A 16,144-nucleotide genomic window follows, 5' to 3' on the forward strand; every position below is an offset into this window, starting at 1 on the left:
AGCAAATGCCTCTAAACTCAATACTTTCTATGTAAGAGGGTAAACCAAGAAAAAGACATGCATGCAAACACTATAAGAAGATGGCTACAAAGAAAATTGTAATGTGGTTCAGATTCTGTTGACTTTGTTTTGGAAGAGGATGGTTTGGTTCCGACGTGGGCACTGACGTCGAGCATAACTCGTAAGTGGTAATTGACTCGGTTCGTTCTCCTTGAATAGAACCCAAGCTTGCCTTCTTGTTTTAGCTGAACCAAACCAGATATACTAAATCAGACCAAATTTACATGGCATCATGAATACCTTGGGAAATTTTTTAGAAACGATGTTTCCTTCTTCACATTTTGGCTCACATTTTGACCAACGTTTTGGGCCTGTTTGAACCCATAGAAAAGAAATGAAAATAAAATAAAATGAGAGAGAAAGTTATTTTTTGTTATTTGGTAGCAGAGAATCATTGAGAGAAAATAAAATAAATGAGAAAATTATTCTCTCTTAGTTAATATATTTTCTCTCACAAAATGATGGAATTTAGGGAGAAAAAAAGAAATAAAAACTTGAGAGAAAATTTCATTCATAAAAAATTTTAAATATTGTTAATTTTCTTTTCTTTTTCATTTTCCACATGTATCCAAACATGAGAAACTATAGTTCTCTTTGTTGATTTCTAGGGCCAACACATAAACACAAAAAGATCACAGGGGAAGGAGAGAAGAGAGGAAAAGAGAAAGATATAAGGACGAATTTGAACCAAGAGTAAGAGGCTAGAATGTTCTACCCATGCCTTGAGGCTGTATTTATAGTTATGTGAAGGTGTTTACAATGATTACAATGCCCTTAAGGCTATATGCTTCAAAAGAAAAAAGACATAAGAGAACATACACCAGTTTGCATAATTACAATTCTATGTCATCTCCATAAAAGTTCTCTTTATTTACAGCCATGTCACCCCTACACACGTGGGTGTCTTTTAACACTCCCCCTCAAACTGGTGTTTGTAACTCCACATTGCAAATAGTCTTGGTAAATAAACTTGTGCGCATGAAAAGAAATTTTATTTTTTTGTGGCTTAATTTTTTTTTTACTGTCTTGTTTTGATTCATCTTCTTCTTGTTCACATCTTGCTTGTGGTCTCCATTTTTTTTCCATCTTGTCTCTCCCTTACTAAGATATTCTAGTCACATAAAGCTTGATTACCACAACACGTAGAATTCTTCATTGTTGGTTACTTCTTTCTTGTACTTTTTCTTCTACTTCTCCCCCCTCAAAATGTGGATCTTTTTATTCTTTACCAAGAGACCCAACTTGCACAACATAATGGTGACAGAAAAAAATCACTTCTAACTGTACGACAAAACTTCATACACCAGTCAAAATGATCATAGTCTAAAATACACACCGCTCAATTTCAATGGTGAAAACATAGCCCAATTATAGGGCACAACAAAGAGACTATTCACTTTCTAAGGGTATCTCAAACAAAAAACACTTCTTGAGTGAAGAATAAAAAGACTTAACTCAAGTTAGATGTTGGTCACTCTCCTATACTTTTTAGGTAGTGGGTCTATAAGCATTACTCTGAAGTGATTTTAACAAAAAAAAATTGAAGAAAGTACTTTGAGGAATTAAAGGTGTGAATAAAAGATAGCAGTTCTCATACTTCAAAAAGAAGGAGCGCACAATGCAGTTCTTCATACTTCCAAATAAGAAGGAAGCATTTTTAGACCAAGTGACCAAGTTTTACTCAAGAGGAAGGTAAAAAAATAATTCATCTATGAATATGATGATTAAGGAAACATAAAACAACCCCAATAAAAAGTTTTGAGATGAAACATAATAATGGAAACTTTCTAAACACAGACTTATCATATAAGATAATTACTTTAGACTTTGTTAAAAAGGAAACTAAATTCATAAAGGGAAAAACTTCTCGTAAGGAAACTAATGTAATGTGAGGTCAAAGAAAAAAATTAATGAAGGAAAGATAATTAAGTTGGTAAACTCTTGAATAGAGTGAAAACAAATAGAAAACTTAACCAGCATTAGCTACTCAAAAAGTGAAGCAAAAAATTCGGCTTAAATTCGGATTTTTGCTTCCAACACGATACCAACATAACCTTTGATCCTTCCGATGTGGATATCTCTCTCTCTAGAAATAACAGATTGAGAAACGGTTTACTAGGATAGAAATTAGACTCATGTAGCTTTCTTTTAAGATATAATTCTCAATATAAGTTCTTAATCATGTTCATACAAGCCTTTTAGAAAGTTGAGGCTTTTTCTGTCGTTTGACTTTTGTTGCTTCAGATGTTGATTTCTCTTTGTAGAAAAACCTGATTTTAACGATTCTTTTTGAGTTGGAAAGATATTTCCAATGGTATATAATTTTCTATATGAAACATATGGTAAGAGAGTGAAACATCTAATAAAATATAGGAATTCAAAAAGAAGACTTGAGGAACAACGAGAAATTTCTCTTTTTTTCTTTTTCTTCTTCTTCTTCTTCTTCTTCTTCTTCTTCTTCTTCTTCTTCCTCCCTTTTTTCTCCATCTTCTTCTCCTTTTCCATGTTACATCTTTGGTCAGTCTCATACCATATTAATTTTTAGGGCCAACATATAAACATAAGAGATCTTAAGGGAATGAGAGAAGAGAAGAACTCTAACTCTTGGAGGAGAGGAGAGAAGAAACCAAGGGAGAACAGGAAGGGAAAAAGAGAGAGGTGCATGGACGAATTTCAGCCAAGAATAAGAAATGCTTTGAGGTTGTATTTATAGTTGTGTGAAGGTGTTTACAATGATTACAAATGTCCTTAGAACTACATGCTTCAAAATAAAAAATACATAAGAGAACATACAACATCTTTCATAATTACAATTATATGTCATCTCAACGAAAGTTCTCCTTATGTACTAGTCATGCCACCCTTACACTCGTGGGTGTCTTTTAACACTCTTTCATTTTTTTCTCTAATTTTTCATGGGTATCCAGACAAGAGGAAAGAGACCACTTTTCTTTTCTCTTTCTCTTTTATTTCTTTTCTTTTTTCTCCACTTTTTATGTTCCAAACAGAGCCTAAAGTACAAAGACTAGAAAAAAATCTTTGCCACAAAGACTGAAAAACTTGAGTGCAACGTCATACCTACCACTGAATGCTACTGAAACCATTTTCATTAAACTGAAACCACTGATAACCAGTCATCTCCTTCCACTCGCATGACCATTGATCATTTGGCCATGTAAGTGAAAGGCTGAGAAGTGAAAGGATCTTTCCAAACATTGTTTTAATTCTAGGATTTCAGCCATTTGCATGTCTGGAAAGGTCTTAGAAACTGTAGAGATTACGGTCAACACAAAATATTTGCCAGACTGACATTTCCATGCTCCATGTTAGCAAAGTCCACGTAAACAACAGTCATGAAGCAAGTATATTAAAAAAAATTTAACAAAAACTCATAAAGTATGCATCTATATTAGAAAATAAAATAACAACAAACACGACATAACAATTTTTATCATAAAATATTTATGTATATAATATTTAACTTTGATAATATGGTCATTATTCGATAATATACATATAAATTATATTAATTTTAAACTTTTGTCCATTTGAATGACAAAAGACTTTAGAATACACGTAAAAAAATAAAATGTGGATTAGTAATGGAACACTAGGAATTACCTATGTTTAAAACCAAAGGTTTTCACTTTGGGGGGGGGTGGGGGGGTGGTGTAGAGGTGGTGGTGTTAGTCCGAAATGAAGTAGAGATGAATTACATGTGCATTACTTCGTTCATTCGATTAGGCCGTTAGTGGTGAACGAGCACCCCTTCATTTGAATCACGCCAGGTAATCTTCTCAGGCAAAAATCAGGGAATCGTGTTTCATATCTATTTTGAAAATCATTCACATGAAGTGATCGCACAAGACGCATCTCCCTCCCCTGATGAATTTTTTTCCTCGTTTCACTATGTTCTCCCTCTCTCTCGGCCTTCCTCTCCCAAATTTTTTTTCTCCCTCTCAGCTTCTTTTCCCGCTCTCTTCTCCCTCTCGGCTTTTTCTCCCTTCTCCCTCTCTCGTCTGCTTCTCCCACTCAATTTTTCTCCCTTCTGTCTTTCTCTCCCGAATTTTTCCCTCTATCTTCTCCCTCTTGGCCTCCATCGTAGAGCTGCCATTGCAGAGCACGGGAGGCCGAGCCTCTGTCGCAAAGCCGTGCCGCCGCTCCGTCGCAGAGCCTCTTGGCGTCCCTCTCTTCTCCCTCTTGGCGTACCGTCGGAGCGCCGCCTCCGTCACCATTGCCAGCTGGTCTGCCGTTGTCTTCTTCTATTATCAGTGCCGTGAGGAAAACGACCCTGGTTTAATTTTTCCTAAGTTAGAAAAAATTAAACTAGCGTCATAACTTCATTATATTTATTTTTTTATTTATAAAATAATTATTATTATTTATTCAATATATTCATTTTTAATTAATATATTAATTAGTGATTTAATAGTTGTAATTAAAATATTATTAAAATAAACATTTGATAAATCGTTTTGGTTTAATTATCCCATTGCTATAATTAATTAAACCAATGGTTTTAAATATTTTGGCATTTTATTATTAATTAACAATACTTAAAAATATATATTATGTTTTTGATAAAAATAAATATTTATTTATTTTTTATTACTGTATTAAATTAGAAGTTTATAATTTTAAAATATATCTTATGTTATTAAAAAAATTATTTATTTATTATATTCGCTTATGTTATTTTTTACTTTTTTTAAAATTTATTCTAATCACACGTAATTATTATATTAATTTATAATAAACTCTAATCATTAAGTAATACAATAATATAGTCTTTCATTAATTAGTTTATTAATATATTTTAATACAACACATTAAATCACTTGTAAGTGTAGTGACCATGTTTATTTTGGTTAATTATTTGTTTAGGTATATGTTCTATTTAAGCATATTATAAAAAACTAGTCATTCTCTTATTTATATCATATTTTTCATTTTGGGGCACTAACACTGGAATTTATTTTCCAGTGCACTTGAACTCGTCTACACTAACACCCAAAGATGAGTTGTGGTATTATTCACCATTCAAGCAAAAAAAGTAATTGTTATTAGTTATACTTATAATGTAAGTAATTGTGCTTACGTACATAACAATGATGAAGCTCATGTAAAACTACAAATTAAGATAAATATCAGTGCGTGTAGATTTTCTAGTATTAGCAATGGGGTTAGTCTCTTCTAATCACATGAAAAGGATGAATAGAACTCATATATATTTCAAGAAATGTGTCATAATCAGTCTCTCTATATAATTAAAAGCAAATGCCTTTAAACTCAATACTTTCCATGTGAGAGGGTAAACCAAGAAAAAGACATGCATACAAACACTATAAGAAGATGGCTACAAAGAAAATTGTAATGTGGTTCAGATTCCCCATATACACCTATTAAATATACTTTTTAAATATAAACCTGTTAAATATGCACAAATTAAATATACCTATTAGATATACACCCATTAAATGTAAAAAAAATCATAAAATAGTTTTGCGATTCATATTCACCATCAGAGATGTAGGTGAAGAACACTTGTTAAATTTACACATGTAATTTCGATGATGTTGAAATTTCAAGGTCATGTAATTCACATATACAGTTGTTAAAATTACATGAACATGTAAACTTTTAAATATACACGTTAAAATTTGAAGAACTAATAAAAATGGGAAATTACACTATAAATGAGAAATATTTCAATTATACAACTTAGTTTTAATATGAATTAAGAAAAAACTACAATTTATGTATTTGTGTATGAGCTTGTCCACGATATCCACGTGCATGTGGAGGTAAGCTTATTACCGGTGGAGATGGAGATGGAGATGGAGCTTGTGAAACTAGAGCATCAACCAATCTTTCATTCAACATACCTCTCTGTCATCTAGTATACTCACCTCTCTCTCTCATCTAGTATACACACACATAGATGGCATGGATGAGTATGTTTGCTAGGTCCTACATCATGACTGACATGTATGAAACATGGACATGGTACCACTAGTACTCGGGTGGTTTTCAACATCACCATACGAGCCTTGTGAGACCAAGTATCATGTCTTCTACTGCACACCAATAAACATAAAAAAATAACTCTTTTATAGCTATATTTCTACTTCTGGAGAGCAACCTTGAAATTTCCAAGGGATAAGACTCACAAACAAAGTTGTCCCTTTGCAACTAAGCAAGGTGAAAGGCCATTGTTTTTCGCTAAAATTTACTTCATGGAAGTCAAAAGTATATTTGTATCAACCACTAGTTATGTAGGATATCCTATCAGACATGATATTTGAAGATGAATAATGCCTTTTTGAAAGTAAATTTGCTCTTACAAAATGATAAGCATATATATATATATATACGACATATCTAATACGAAAAACCATTTGCTGAGATATTCATTTGGTGCTAAACATACGGAACACTATCTTAGTCGTCTGATCATGATCAACGACTACCTTAGCCTTTCAATCAATGACTATCTTAAAGGGGGGGTTAGTCCACAATGAAGTGGAATGAATTCCCCTCGCATTACCTAGTTCATTAAATAACGTCATTAGTGTATAATGAATTATATTAAAGTTAAATTACATCACTTCATTCTCAGGGAATTTGGATTCAGTCCGATTTTCTGAATCATCCACTTGACTCGTGCGATGCTCGTTGCTTCTCCTCTCCCTCTCCCTCGGCCTTCGTCTCCCGACGATTTTTTTCACTCCATCTTCTTCCTCTCGTCTTCGCTCTCTCTGCTTTCTCTTTTCATCTCTCGTTTTCGCTCTCTGCTTTCTCTCTTTGTTTTCTCCGTTCGCCCCAACTTCATTCATCCATTGACATCAGCGCTTCATAGGATTTTAGGGTTCTTACCGAGTCTGATGCTTCGGAGAACGGATTGGGACAGGAACCTCGCCGGTGCAGAGCAGCGGAGCGATATTTGTTGCCGTGAGGTCGATCTTCACGCCGTAACAGAATTTCACGGTGGTTTCAAAGGTCTCGGAGCCGCTTGGGAAATTCGAAATCGAAGGTCTCTTTCGCGGCAGGACTCTTCGACAACGATTGTTATTTTTTACTTTTTTCACTTTTTTAAAATTTATTCTAATCACACGTAATTAGTATATTAATTTATAATAAACATTAATCATTAATTAGTTTAATGTTCCAATTACTATAATTAATTAAACCACTGGATTTACATTTTGTGTTAATATATTATTAATTAATAATACGTAAAAATATATATTATGTTATTGATAAATTAATATATTAATTTATTTATTATGTATTTTGTATTAAAATAGTGAGTTTTAATGTTAAAATATATCTTATGTCATTACAAAATAATTTATTTATTTATTATATTCACTTATGTTATTTTTAACTTTTTTATTCATTTTAAATAATTTATTCTAGTCACACGTAATTAGTATATTAATTTATAATAAATTTTAATCATTAATTGGTTTAATTATACAATTGCTATAATTAATTAAACCACTGATTTTACATTTTGTGTCAATATATTATTAATTAATAATACGTAAATATATATATATTATGTTATTAATAAATTAATATATTTATTTATTTATTATATATTTTTTATCTTGTATTAAAATAGTGAGTTTTGATGTTAAAATATATCTTATATTATTAAAAAATAATTTATTTATTTATTATATTCGCTTATGTTATTTTTTACTTTTTTATTAATTTTTAATAAAATTTTCTAATCACACGTAATTATTTTGTTTAATTTATAATAAACTATAATCATTAAGTAATATAATATAGTTTTTCATTAATTAGGATATTAATATATTTTAATACAATACGTTAAATCACTTATAAGTGTAGTAACCATATTTATTTTGGTCAATTATCTGTTTAGGTATATGTTCTATTTAAGTATATTATAAAAGGTTACTCATTCTCTTGTTTATATCATACTTTTCATTTGGGGGCACTAAAACTAGAATCTGTTTTCCAGTGCATTTGAACTCGTCTACACTAACACCCAAGGATGAGTTGAAGTTGAATCAAATCATTTAAGTTCAATTCAATTCTAAGCTTCAATTCAAGTTTATTGTCCGATCAATGTCATTCGATCAACGACTATCTCAACCGTCCGATTTTGATCAACAACGAGAAACGAAACCCGATTCCCACTATCCGCTCCTCGCTTCCTGCTCCTCGCTCCCCTTTCTTTTCCTACTCATCCCTGCCCAGTTGTTTGATCATCATCAATGGCACAAAACGGTTCCCTGCTTCCCTTGCTTTCACTCTCTTCTCATTTTTCGCCTAACCCATTGACGCTCCTAAACCCTGCAACCTAACCTGTCACTCTCCCCGTTCCTCTTTTCAAAATGATTTCCTTATGCTTAACTTGTATGTGTTAATAAGGAGAGGGAAGAAAACCCATGCATGTTTGGAGTGGGGATGAGTTTTTCACCGAAGGGGTCTTATTATTATATCACCTTTCTTATAATCTAAAGGACTTACTTTTATTGAAAAAACACATAGACTTGCAAGAGAGTATTTGAGAAAAAAAGATTACATAAAAGTCTAAGTTATATTTGTGTTTTCCAGAAAAAAACAGTTGATACTCGTATAACAATAAACTGTAATAAGTTAACTCAAACAAGGGCATTTTTGAAAAACACTGGAATAAGATATGGGCCATTATAAAACGTGGGCGGGTTAGCAGATATTGAGATGCATGGAGTGGGAGGAACAGGCCGGATATGTGTTGGGTTTTCAATAAACCCGCCCTGAAATTGACCAGTGTGAGCTCAATCCACGGGAAGGCAATAGACTGCTACTTCAAATTGACTGCTTGTTCGTGCCAGAAATCTCTAGCTTGTTCTAGCATTTAGTCAGACCGACTGTCAGAGTCCACGGGCAGGTAATAGACTAACCTCGGAATTACAGAAGAAGAACTCGTTCATGCTGCAGCTCATGTGACATAAGAAACAATTCATTAGCTTGAGAATTCAATTCCCATGATCTGTTGGAATCGACTAATTTTGTCAGTGTCGTTACTTATGATTTTACATTTTGTGCGGAGCATTACCTGTTGAGTTTGGGGTTAGCGTTAGCCATATCTCTGGACGGGGTATATAGCGGACTCGAGTGGAATCTTGGCCCTGAACTGGCATCATCTTTTTTTGAGTTCTTAGTGTGAGTGATCCGTTTTGCAGGGTAAGTTCCTTTGGGGTTCCTATAGATTCCGTTCAAAAATGGCATAAATTCTCTGAGAATCTGAATTTAAACGATAACGAAACGTCCAGCGAAAGAGTACAATAGTTCAATTGGAAGTACATCACCTAAAAATATCTACATGTGGGAATCGATAGTTGTAAACTGAACTTGTGCTTGTTTCTCAAAGAAGAAAAAAAAAAAAAAAAGACCCATTAGAAGTTCAGACGATAAGTAGAAATAACACTTGCGTTATCTCGAAGGAGTAGGAGGCTGGTCATTCTTTTTTCAATATATATAAGCCCTAAAACGTTCAGCTATTTCAAAAGCTAAATCAATATTAGGAAGCGCAATGAATTTGATCTAATATTCCTCTAGTTCTCTATTTTGATTCATTTACTCTTCTTTTACTTTTAACTCAAAATTGTGATGGGTTCAGCGCAAAGGGAACAGACTTTTGTGGCGCAGTATAATATGATGGCGGATTTAGATGGCATCCTCTCTCGCTGCGGCTTGAAGATTTCATTTACTGAAGAAAAAGGTCGTTGTTTTATTGCCACCAGGAACTTTTCTCCAGGTTTATTATCTCTTCCATCCTCTTCTCCTCCTATCAAGTTGCACTCATTCAGTGAGTGTGGAAATAACAAGTTACACATTTATTTGCTTATTATATGCTTCCAGTCCATTATTCCAAAAAAACTGAAAAATCCAGTCCAATTAAAATAAGTATCGCTCTCGTTGACAGCATATTGAACCAAAAAAGGAGAATCATATTGACAAAAGAATATTTGTGATTGGCTAGAGGAAAGGTTTCAGTTTATTATTGGAAACAGTTGTTAAAGACCTTAATCCCGTGAACTCTTGCATACCACAAGAGTTTTGAATTTCATTCGTAAGTAGTTAGTCTTTTTTTACAACAAATATCTAGTCTACATGTTGGGTGCTTGAGGTTTTTTTTTTTTTTTTAAAAATCAATCTGCATTTAGTTTCTTCTGTAATAAGAAGCTATTTCCCCTGTAGGTGAAGTCATTATTAGTCAAGAACCCTATGCCGCTGTAGTCAATCCACAAGATGGCCTAAGATGTGATGGCTGTTTTAAATCAACCAACCTCAAGAAATGCTCAACATGCCGGATGGTTTGGTACTGTGGGATCTCATGCCAGGTAAACTAAGGAGATGTCATGTATGGTGTTTTGGTGGGGACTGTTTGAATCATCTTATTCAGTTTAAGCTCGAGGCTATCATTATAGTTGTTTTAACCTGGTTTACAAACGAACAGTATAGTTATAGCCTGCCATGCTTTTGTTGTTTATATCATTTTGTACATTTGACTGTCATGCTTTGTTGTGGAAAATTGTTATACTGCAACACATCATTTGATTTCTCTCTTCTGTTTGCTACAAAGTACTTTTCATGCATGGATGGTCATCTCCGGCTTCAAATTTACAAATATGGCATGCCTCCATAAACATGTTGTTATCTCAAAATCCTTTTTAACCTTAAAGTTCCTGAAACATAAGAACCTGAGCTCCATGGAGGTCATCAAATTGTGGTTGTATCTTTGAAGGTCACGGATGTTTTAACTGGACAAAGTAGTATTGATGGAATAAATTGTTGATTGAAAGCTGGCGATATGTCTTTGGAAGAGGTCTTGGCATTGAAATATCAACTGGCTATTATATGCTTTCTGTTGGAGGCATTATAGTAGGACGTTGGCTTGTGGAAATTCATTTTACCTTAGCTGGGGGAAACATGGCCATCGTAAATGGTCTTTCTTTGTTCTCCCAAGAGTCTGTGATCTATACCATATAATGTCAGCTTTTTGGTAGTGAAGCAGTACATTATAATATGAAAGATTTAGCTAAAGAATATCTATGGACAAGAGATCACCCCAAAATCTCCTATGTTTATGAAAGAAAAAGACAGAAGGAGATTCAATCGAAAGCAGCCTAAATTTTTTATTTTGGGTCCAAGTTTCAAGAATAGAAAATCTTTAATAAAAAAGTTTCTCTTAGTTGCAAGTTTTCCTATTTCAAGCTTGCTGAAATTAGAAGTTTCATGGGCAAGTAACTTGCTGCTTTTTTATGGGAAGCATCACCCAAATAGCAACTCTATTTTGGTTAAAAGCTTCAGTTAGAAAGTCTTCTTTGAAGTAGTAGTTTCCTGTTTTAAGTGTGGGTCTTTGTTTTAAACTAGGGAAGTTTAAAATTAGCAACTCTGTTGATTAGAAATTGTTTTTGTTTTTAAATATCTAATCCAGTAAGTAGATCTAGATTTTTTTTTTTTTGAGAATGTGATGATTTCATTAAAACAGAAACAAAAACAAGATTAGGCAGGCCTCCTCCTTACAAGAGGAGCATGGAGGGAGACCCCCTACTTAGCACAACCGTCTACAACAGAATTTGTAGAACGGGGAACATGTGACCAAATACAGGTAATAAGGGGAGAATGTCCAAAATGGAATGGTAAACATCCCAGTGAAGCCATGGCGGGGGAGAGGGAGAGGAGAACCATCAGATGATCACCGCGGAGTCTACCTCAATGTGGAGCAGCCCAGCGAAATGCCCACGAAAGATGATGAGGCCTCTGCGGAGGGCCTGAAGCTCAGCAGTAGTGGAGTCCGCTATGCCCTTGGGATTGGACTAGGACAAGAGCTGGGTACCGACTGAGTCATGGAAGGCCCCACCATAGCCAGCCAAACCAGGGTTGCCGAGGGAGCTGCCATCGAAATTCATCTTGATGTAGCCGGGATCAGGGGGTTGCCATTCCTGCATTTTTGGAGGCTTCGATGGAACTCCCGATTGGGCAATGGTGCTCCAATTTTCCCTGAGTGAGAGCCCAGAGAGAGCAGAGAACTCCAAGTAGATCTAGATTTAAAAGTCATACTTGGAGTCTATTTCTTAAAGTGGACAATATAGGAGCTTTCTATTTTGTTGATTTGTATGCCTATAAAGACTTTCATATGTAACACTGAAATCACTCTTTTGTTATCGAATATGTTCTTGTTTTTGGTTTTTCTTGGATAAAATTATCCTTTATTTTTTCTCTATTTGCTATTTCTTTGAGTAGCCACCGAAATCACTCTTTTGTTATCGAATATGTTCTTGTGAGATTACATTCTTACAACTACCTGGATTAATAATTGCTTTTGTCATAAGATGTTATGCCTCAACCAATTTTCTTCTTGTTAGAAGTGTAAAAGACCTTTCTATTCATCAAACTTGGGCCATAATCTCAAGCATCAACTATTTTGGCTTCTTCTTCTTGATTTTCATCATAATTTCTTATTCCTTCTCGTCATCAACAGTAAATCATGCTACCCTTATTGAAATTTGTTGAAGTTGTAAATGGAGGGGTATTTTAGTCATTTTGCATACTCTATATAAATCTCTAGGAGTGTTAGCTAGATTGGATAAGTATTAGAAGTCTATAGTTCAGATCATATGTTATTTGGATGTTTGATTAGTGAGTTATGGTATTATGAGGCTTAAGGGGTATTTATATAAAATGTTAAGTGAAACAAAAGGAAGAAGGGGATGTGCAAAATTCCTAATTGAGTGCTATCCAAAGCACTCTTAAGTGGTAAGTTGTGGAGCCTAATCAACGCCCTACGCTGAGTCGGTATGCGGATCGACCTTCGCGGTAAGGTTATCGTGGGGGTTGGAAGGGGGGCGGAGCCCCCTCCCGATCCACGATATATTAACTGCTGTTTCATTAAGGGCAGTTTGGGAATTTTACTCTTGTATCGCTGTTGCCCTAGTTTCTTCTTTATATTTGGGGCCCCACTATTAGGGTTTTAATTATCCGAGGAGCATCATCTGTTATGGCCCAAGAGAGGTTAGAGAAAAACACCTGTAAATGTGTGCGATTTCTCTTATAAACTATTTCATCTTTATAGTGGATTACTGCAGCTGCAGAAGATAGGACGTAGTCTCACCTTGAGACGAACCTGTATAAAACTTGTTGTCTTTGTTCTCATATTTACTTTTTCTTTCTTTCGCGTTTATTATTATTACTCTCGTTTGTTTGGAATTAGGACGTCTAATTCCTAACACTAAGTTCTCTCATCTAACTCTTTTTTCTTCTTCTCTCTTCTTTCTTCTCTTATTTTACATCTTTTTACATGGTATCAAAGCAATCGAGCTTATTGCTCTGGGCTTTCTAGCAAAGATCTTCTTCTTTTCAAATCTATAAATTGTGTGGGAAGAAAACTTTTATCAAGTTACTGCTGATTGAATGTAAAAGTTCAATTTTTTCTCTTTATCTGTGCCATAACCCTAGGCTTGATGGCTTGTGCTGTCGATTGAGTAATTATCTATATGTTTTGTGCCCCTTGAGGGTTATCTATAGCCGCTTTCCTATCTTTGTGCTTGCGCAGAGTTCTAGACCAGTACCTGGAACTGCATCAACGTTTGTTTTGCATGAAATTGTGTGATTGAAGGGGATTCCAGGCAATTACAATAGATATTGTGCCTTGTGCTGGTGTTGATGAGTTGAAGCCCTAAATTTATTAGTCCTGTGTGTGTTGCACATCATCTGCGTAGGGAATTTGATATGCTTGTGTGATTCCAGTGGATTCAGTGTTGCTAAATAGCAATTTTTTAGATTGTTTGAATAATTTTAACAAGTAACTATGTCTGATTTGGGGGAAGTTATCTTCAACAAGTGGTGTGCATTCAGAAGGGAAGGATGCAATTGCTATTATTATTGAAAGGTTGAGTAGTTCTAATTACTTGAGTTGGGCAAGATCTGTCAAAATCTGCATAAAGACCAAGAAGAAAAAAAAATATTTGCATGAAGATCCTCCCCAGCCACTTATAGACGATTGGGAAGCTGAGGATAGTTAAGTTATGACCTGACTACTGAATAATATGGAAATAAGTTTCAAAAAATAAGTCGTGAATTGGGAGACTTCCAAGCAAATTTGGACTGTTCTCGAGTCACTATACGCTCAAGAGAGCAACCTATCTAGAGTATATCAGCTTTGTGCTCAGTCGTTTGCTCTAAAAAGAGGAGAATAATGATATAGAGGCTACTGCACTTATTATCCAGCCATCACAATAGCTCTTAGAGATCAAAGGTGAACATGGTCGAGGTAGAAATAATTTTGGTTGTGGTCGACATCATGGAGAAAATAACATTGATAAGAGGTGTGCTCATTGTGGGAGTACCAAGGATTATTCAAATAAGTGTTGGGACAAGTTTGGTAAGTCAGCTTGGGCGAACTCGAGTGCTATAGAAGGTGGGCAGTCCATGCCAACTAGTCCAATTGGAACTCTTCTTGGTGCACCTGATGAGCTGCAGCAGTTGGCTTAGCATATGGCTCAATTTAATGCTTCTTCACCATCCTTGAACCAGACTATTTCCATTGCTACAATCACTATGGCAGTTCAAGTATGTCTAGGTCATTGATTCTGGTGCTTCTACCCACATGTCAGTTTTGTCCGGTGTATTTTCCTCTTAATTGTTCATTTCCTTTTAAGAATGTTACACTAGTAGATGACTCTCTTTCTTTTGTTGGTAAGTTGGGACAATTAAGGCTACTTCATCTTTGTCTCCAGATTCTGTTTTTTTTTTTTTTTTTTAAATTTCTAGTCAACTTGTTGTCTGTGAATCAACTTACTAAAGCTTTACAATATTCAGTATCCTTCTTCCCTACTCATTGTGTCTTTCAGGACCTCGAGGGGAGGAGGACAATTAGTTTAGTTTAAGGCATAAGAGTGGAAGCCTCTACTACTTGGAAGGCCCAACTAATCAAACATCATTAGCACTTCAGGCTGCGGAATCCCTCTTCCATTGGCACTTGAGACTTGGACATCCATCTCAAGAGAAGCTTCATTAGTGATTTCTAGAATTTGTTTCCACTTTATCTTTTCAATGGGATCGAGAAGCAACATTAATCATCTGTTCCTTCTTGTCCATAGCGTAGCCATAGTGTATTTGAGATTGTTCACATTCCAAGTCTCTTAGTTTTCAGTATTTTTGTTTCCTTTATTGATGATTATAGTAGAACCACTTGAGTGCATCTCTTTCGGGAGAAATATGAAGTTTTTCATGTATTTCTGCAATTTTCTTATGAAATAAAACTCAATTTGGTGCTTCACTTTGTGTTTTGAGTACTAACATTGGACTTGAGTACATCAACACTTAGTTTAGTTATTTTTCCACTGAAAATGGTATTCTTCACCAATCTTCATGTGTGTACTCTCCCCAGCAAAATGGTCTAACCGAAAGAAAGAACCTTCACATACTTGATGTTGCTTAGGCAATGGTTTTTCAAATGAAACTTCCAAAACACCATTGGCGTATGCTGTTCTCATAACATGTTTATTCATTAATAGGATGCCATCCTCTATACTTAGTGGACAAATACCTTTATGTGTTCTCATGTCTGATTGTGAGTTATTTCCTCTTTGCCCATGTGTGTTTGGGTCAGTTTGTTATGTTCATGTTATTGGTTCTTCTATTGATAAATTGCCCTTAGAGCTGTTAAATGTGTGTTTCTTGGATATTCGCATTCTCAAAAAGCGTATAATTGCTATATTCCATCCACTAGGAACATTTATATCTCTGCTGATATTACCTTTTTTCAAAATGTCCATTTCTTTCCTTAGTCCGTTTAGTCTGATGCCCTTCCTATGGGTATTGAGATAGTTGCTCCACTTCCTGAGGAGTATGTTCCGAGTGATGTACCAGTTCTTATAGGTGTTCTAGATTAACCAAGGCTATTGCAAGTGTTATGACCAAGATCGTAATCTGAGCATAATAGACCCTTAATCCGAGGGTATAATCACCACGAAGCATATAATCAAATAGAAAACGCAATATGGGCATAAATAACAGTAAATCAACAGCAAAACACAAGAGGCAACAATCTTAC

General features: G+C 34.7%; 1 protein-coding gene across 5 annotated transcripts in view; it reads left to right on the forward strand.

The window, feature by feature from the left end:
• The first annotated feature begins 8,802 nt into the window (after positions 1 to 8,802).
• The window catches only part of LOC137940935 (histone-lysine N-methyltransferase ASHR1), a 57,195-nt gene continuing 49,853 nt past the window's right edge, over positions 8,803 to 16,144 (forward strand). For all 5 annotated transcript variants that reach the window (XR_011110338.1, XM_068786051.1, XM_068786052.1 and 2 more), the window contains exons 1-3: positions 8,803 to 8,971; positions 9,704 to 9,841; positions 10,285 to 10,427. Coding sequence is in view for 4 of the 5 variants with exons in the window: in XM_068786051.1 (XP_068642152.1) it covers positions 9,739 to 9,841; positions 10,285 to 10,427 (246 nt within the window). In the remaining variant the exon portion in view is untranslated. The remainder of the gene's footprint in view (positions 8,972 to 9,703; positions 9,842 to 10,284; positions 10,428 to 16,144) is intronic.

Source organism: Aristolochia californica, unplaced genomic scaffold, assembly GCF_029961685.1.
Source record: "Aristolochia californica isolate CCGP_79_NKW_82.1479 unplaced genomic scaffold, dmAriCali1.0.hap1 SCAF_9, whole genome shotgun sequence".
Taxonomy (NCBI): Eukaryota; Viridiplantae; Streptophyta; class Magnoliopsida; order Piperales; family Aristolochiaceae; genus Aristolochia; species Aristolochia californica.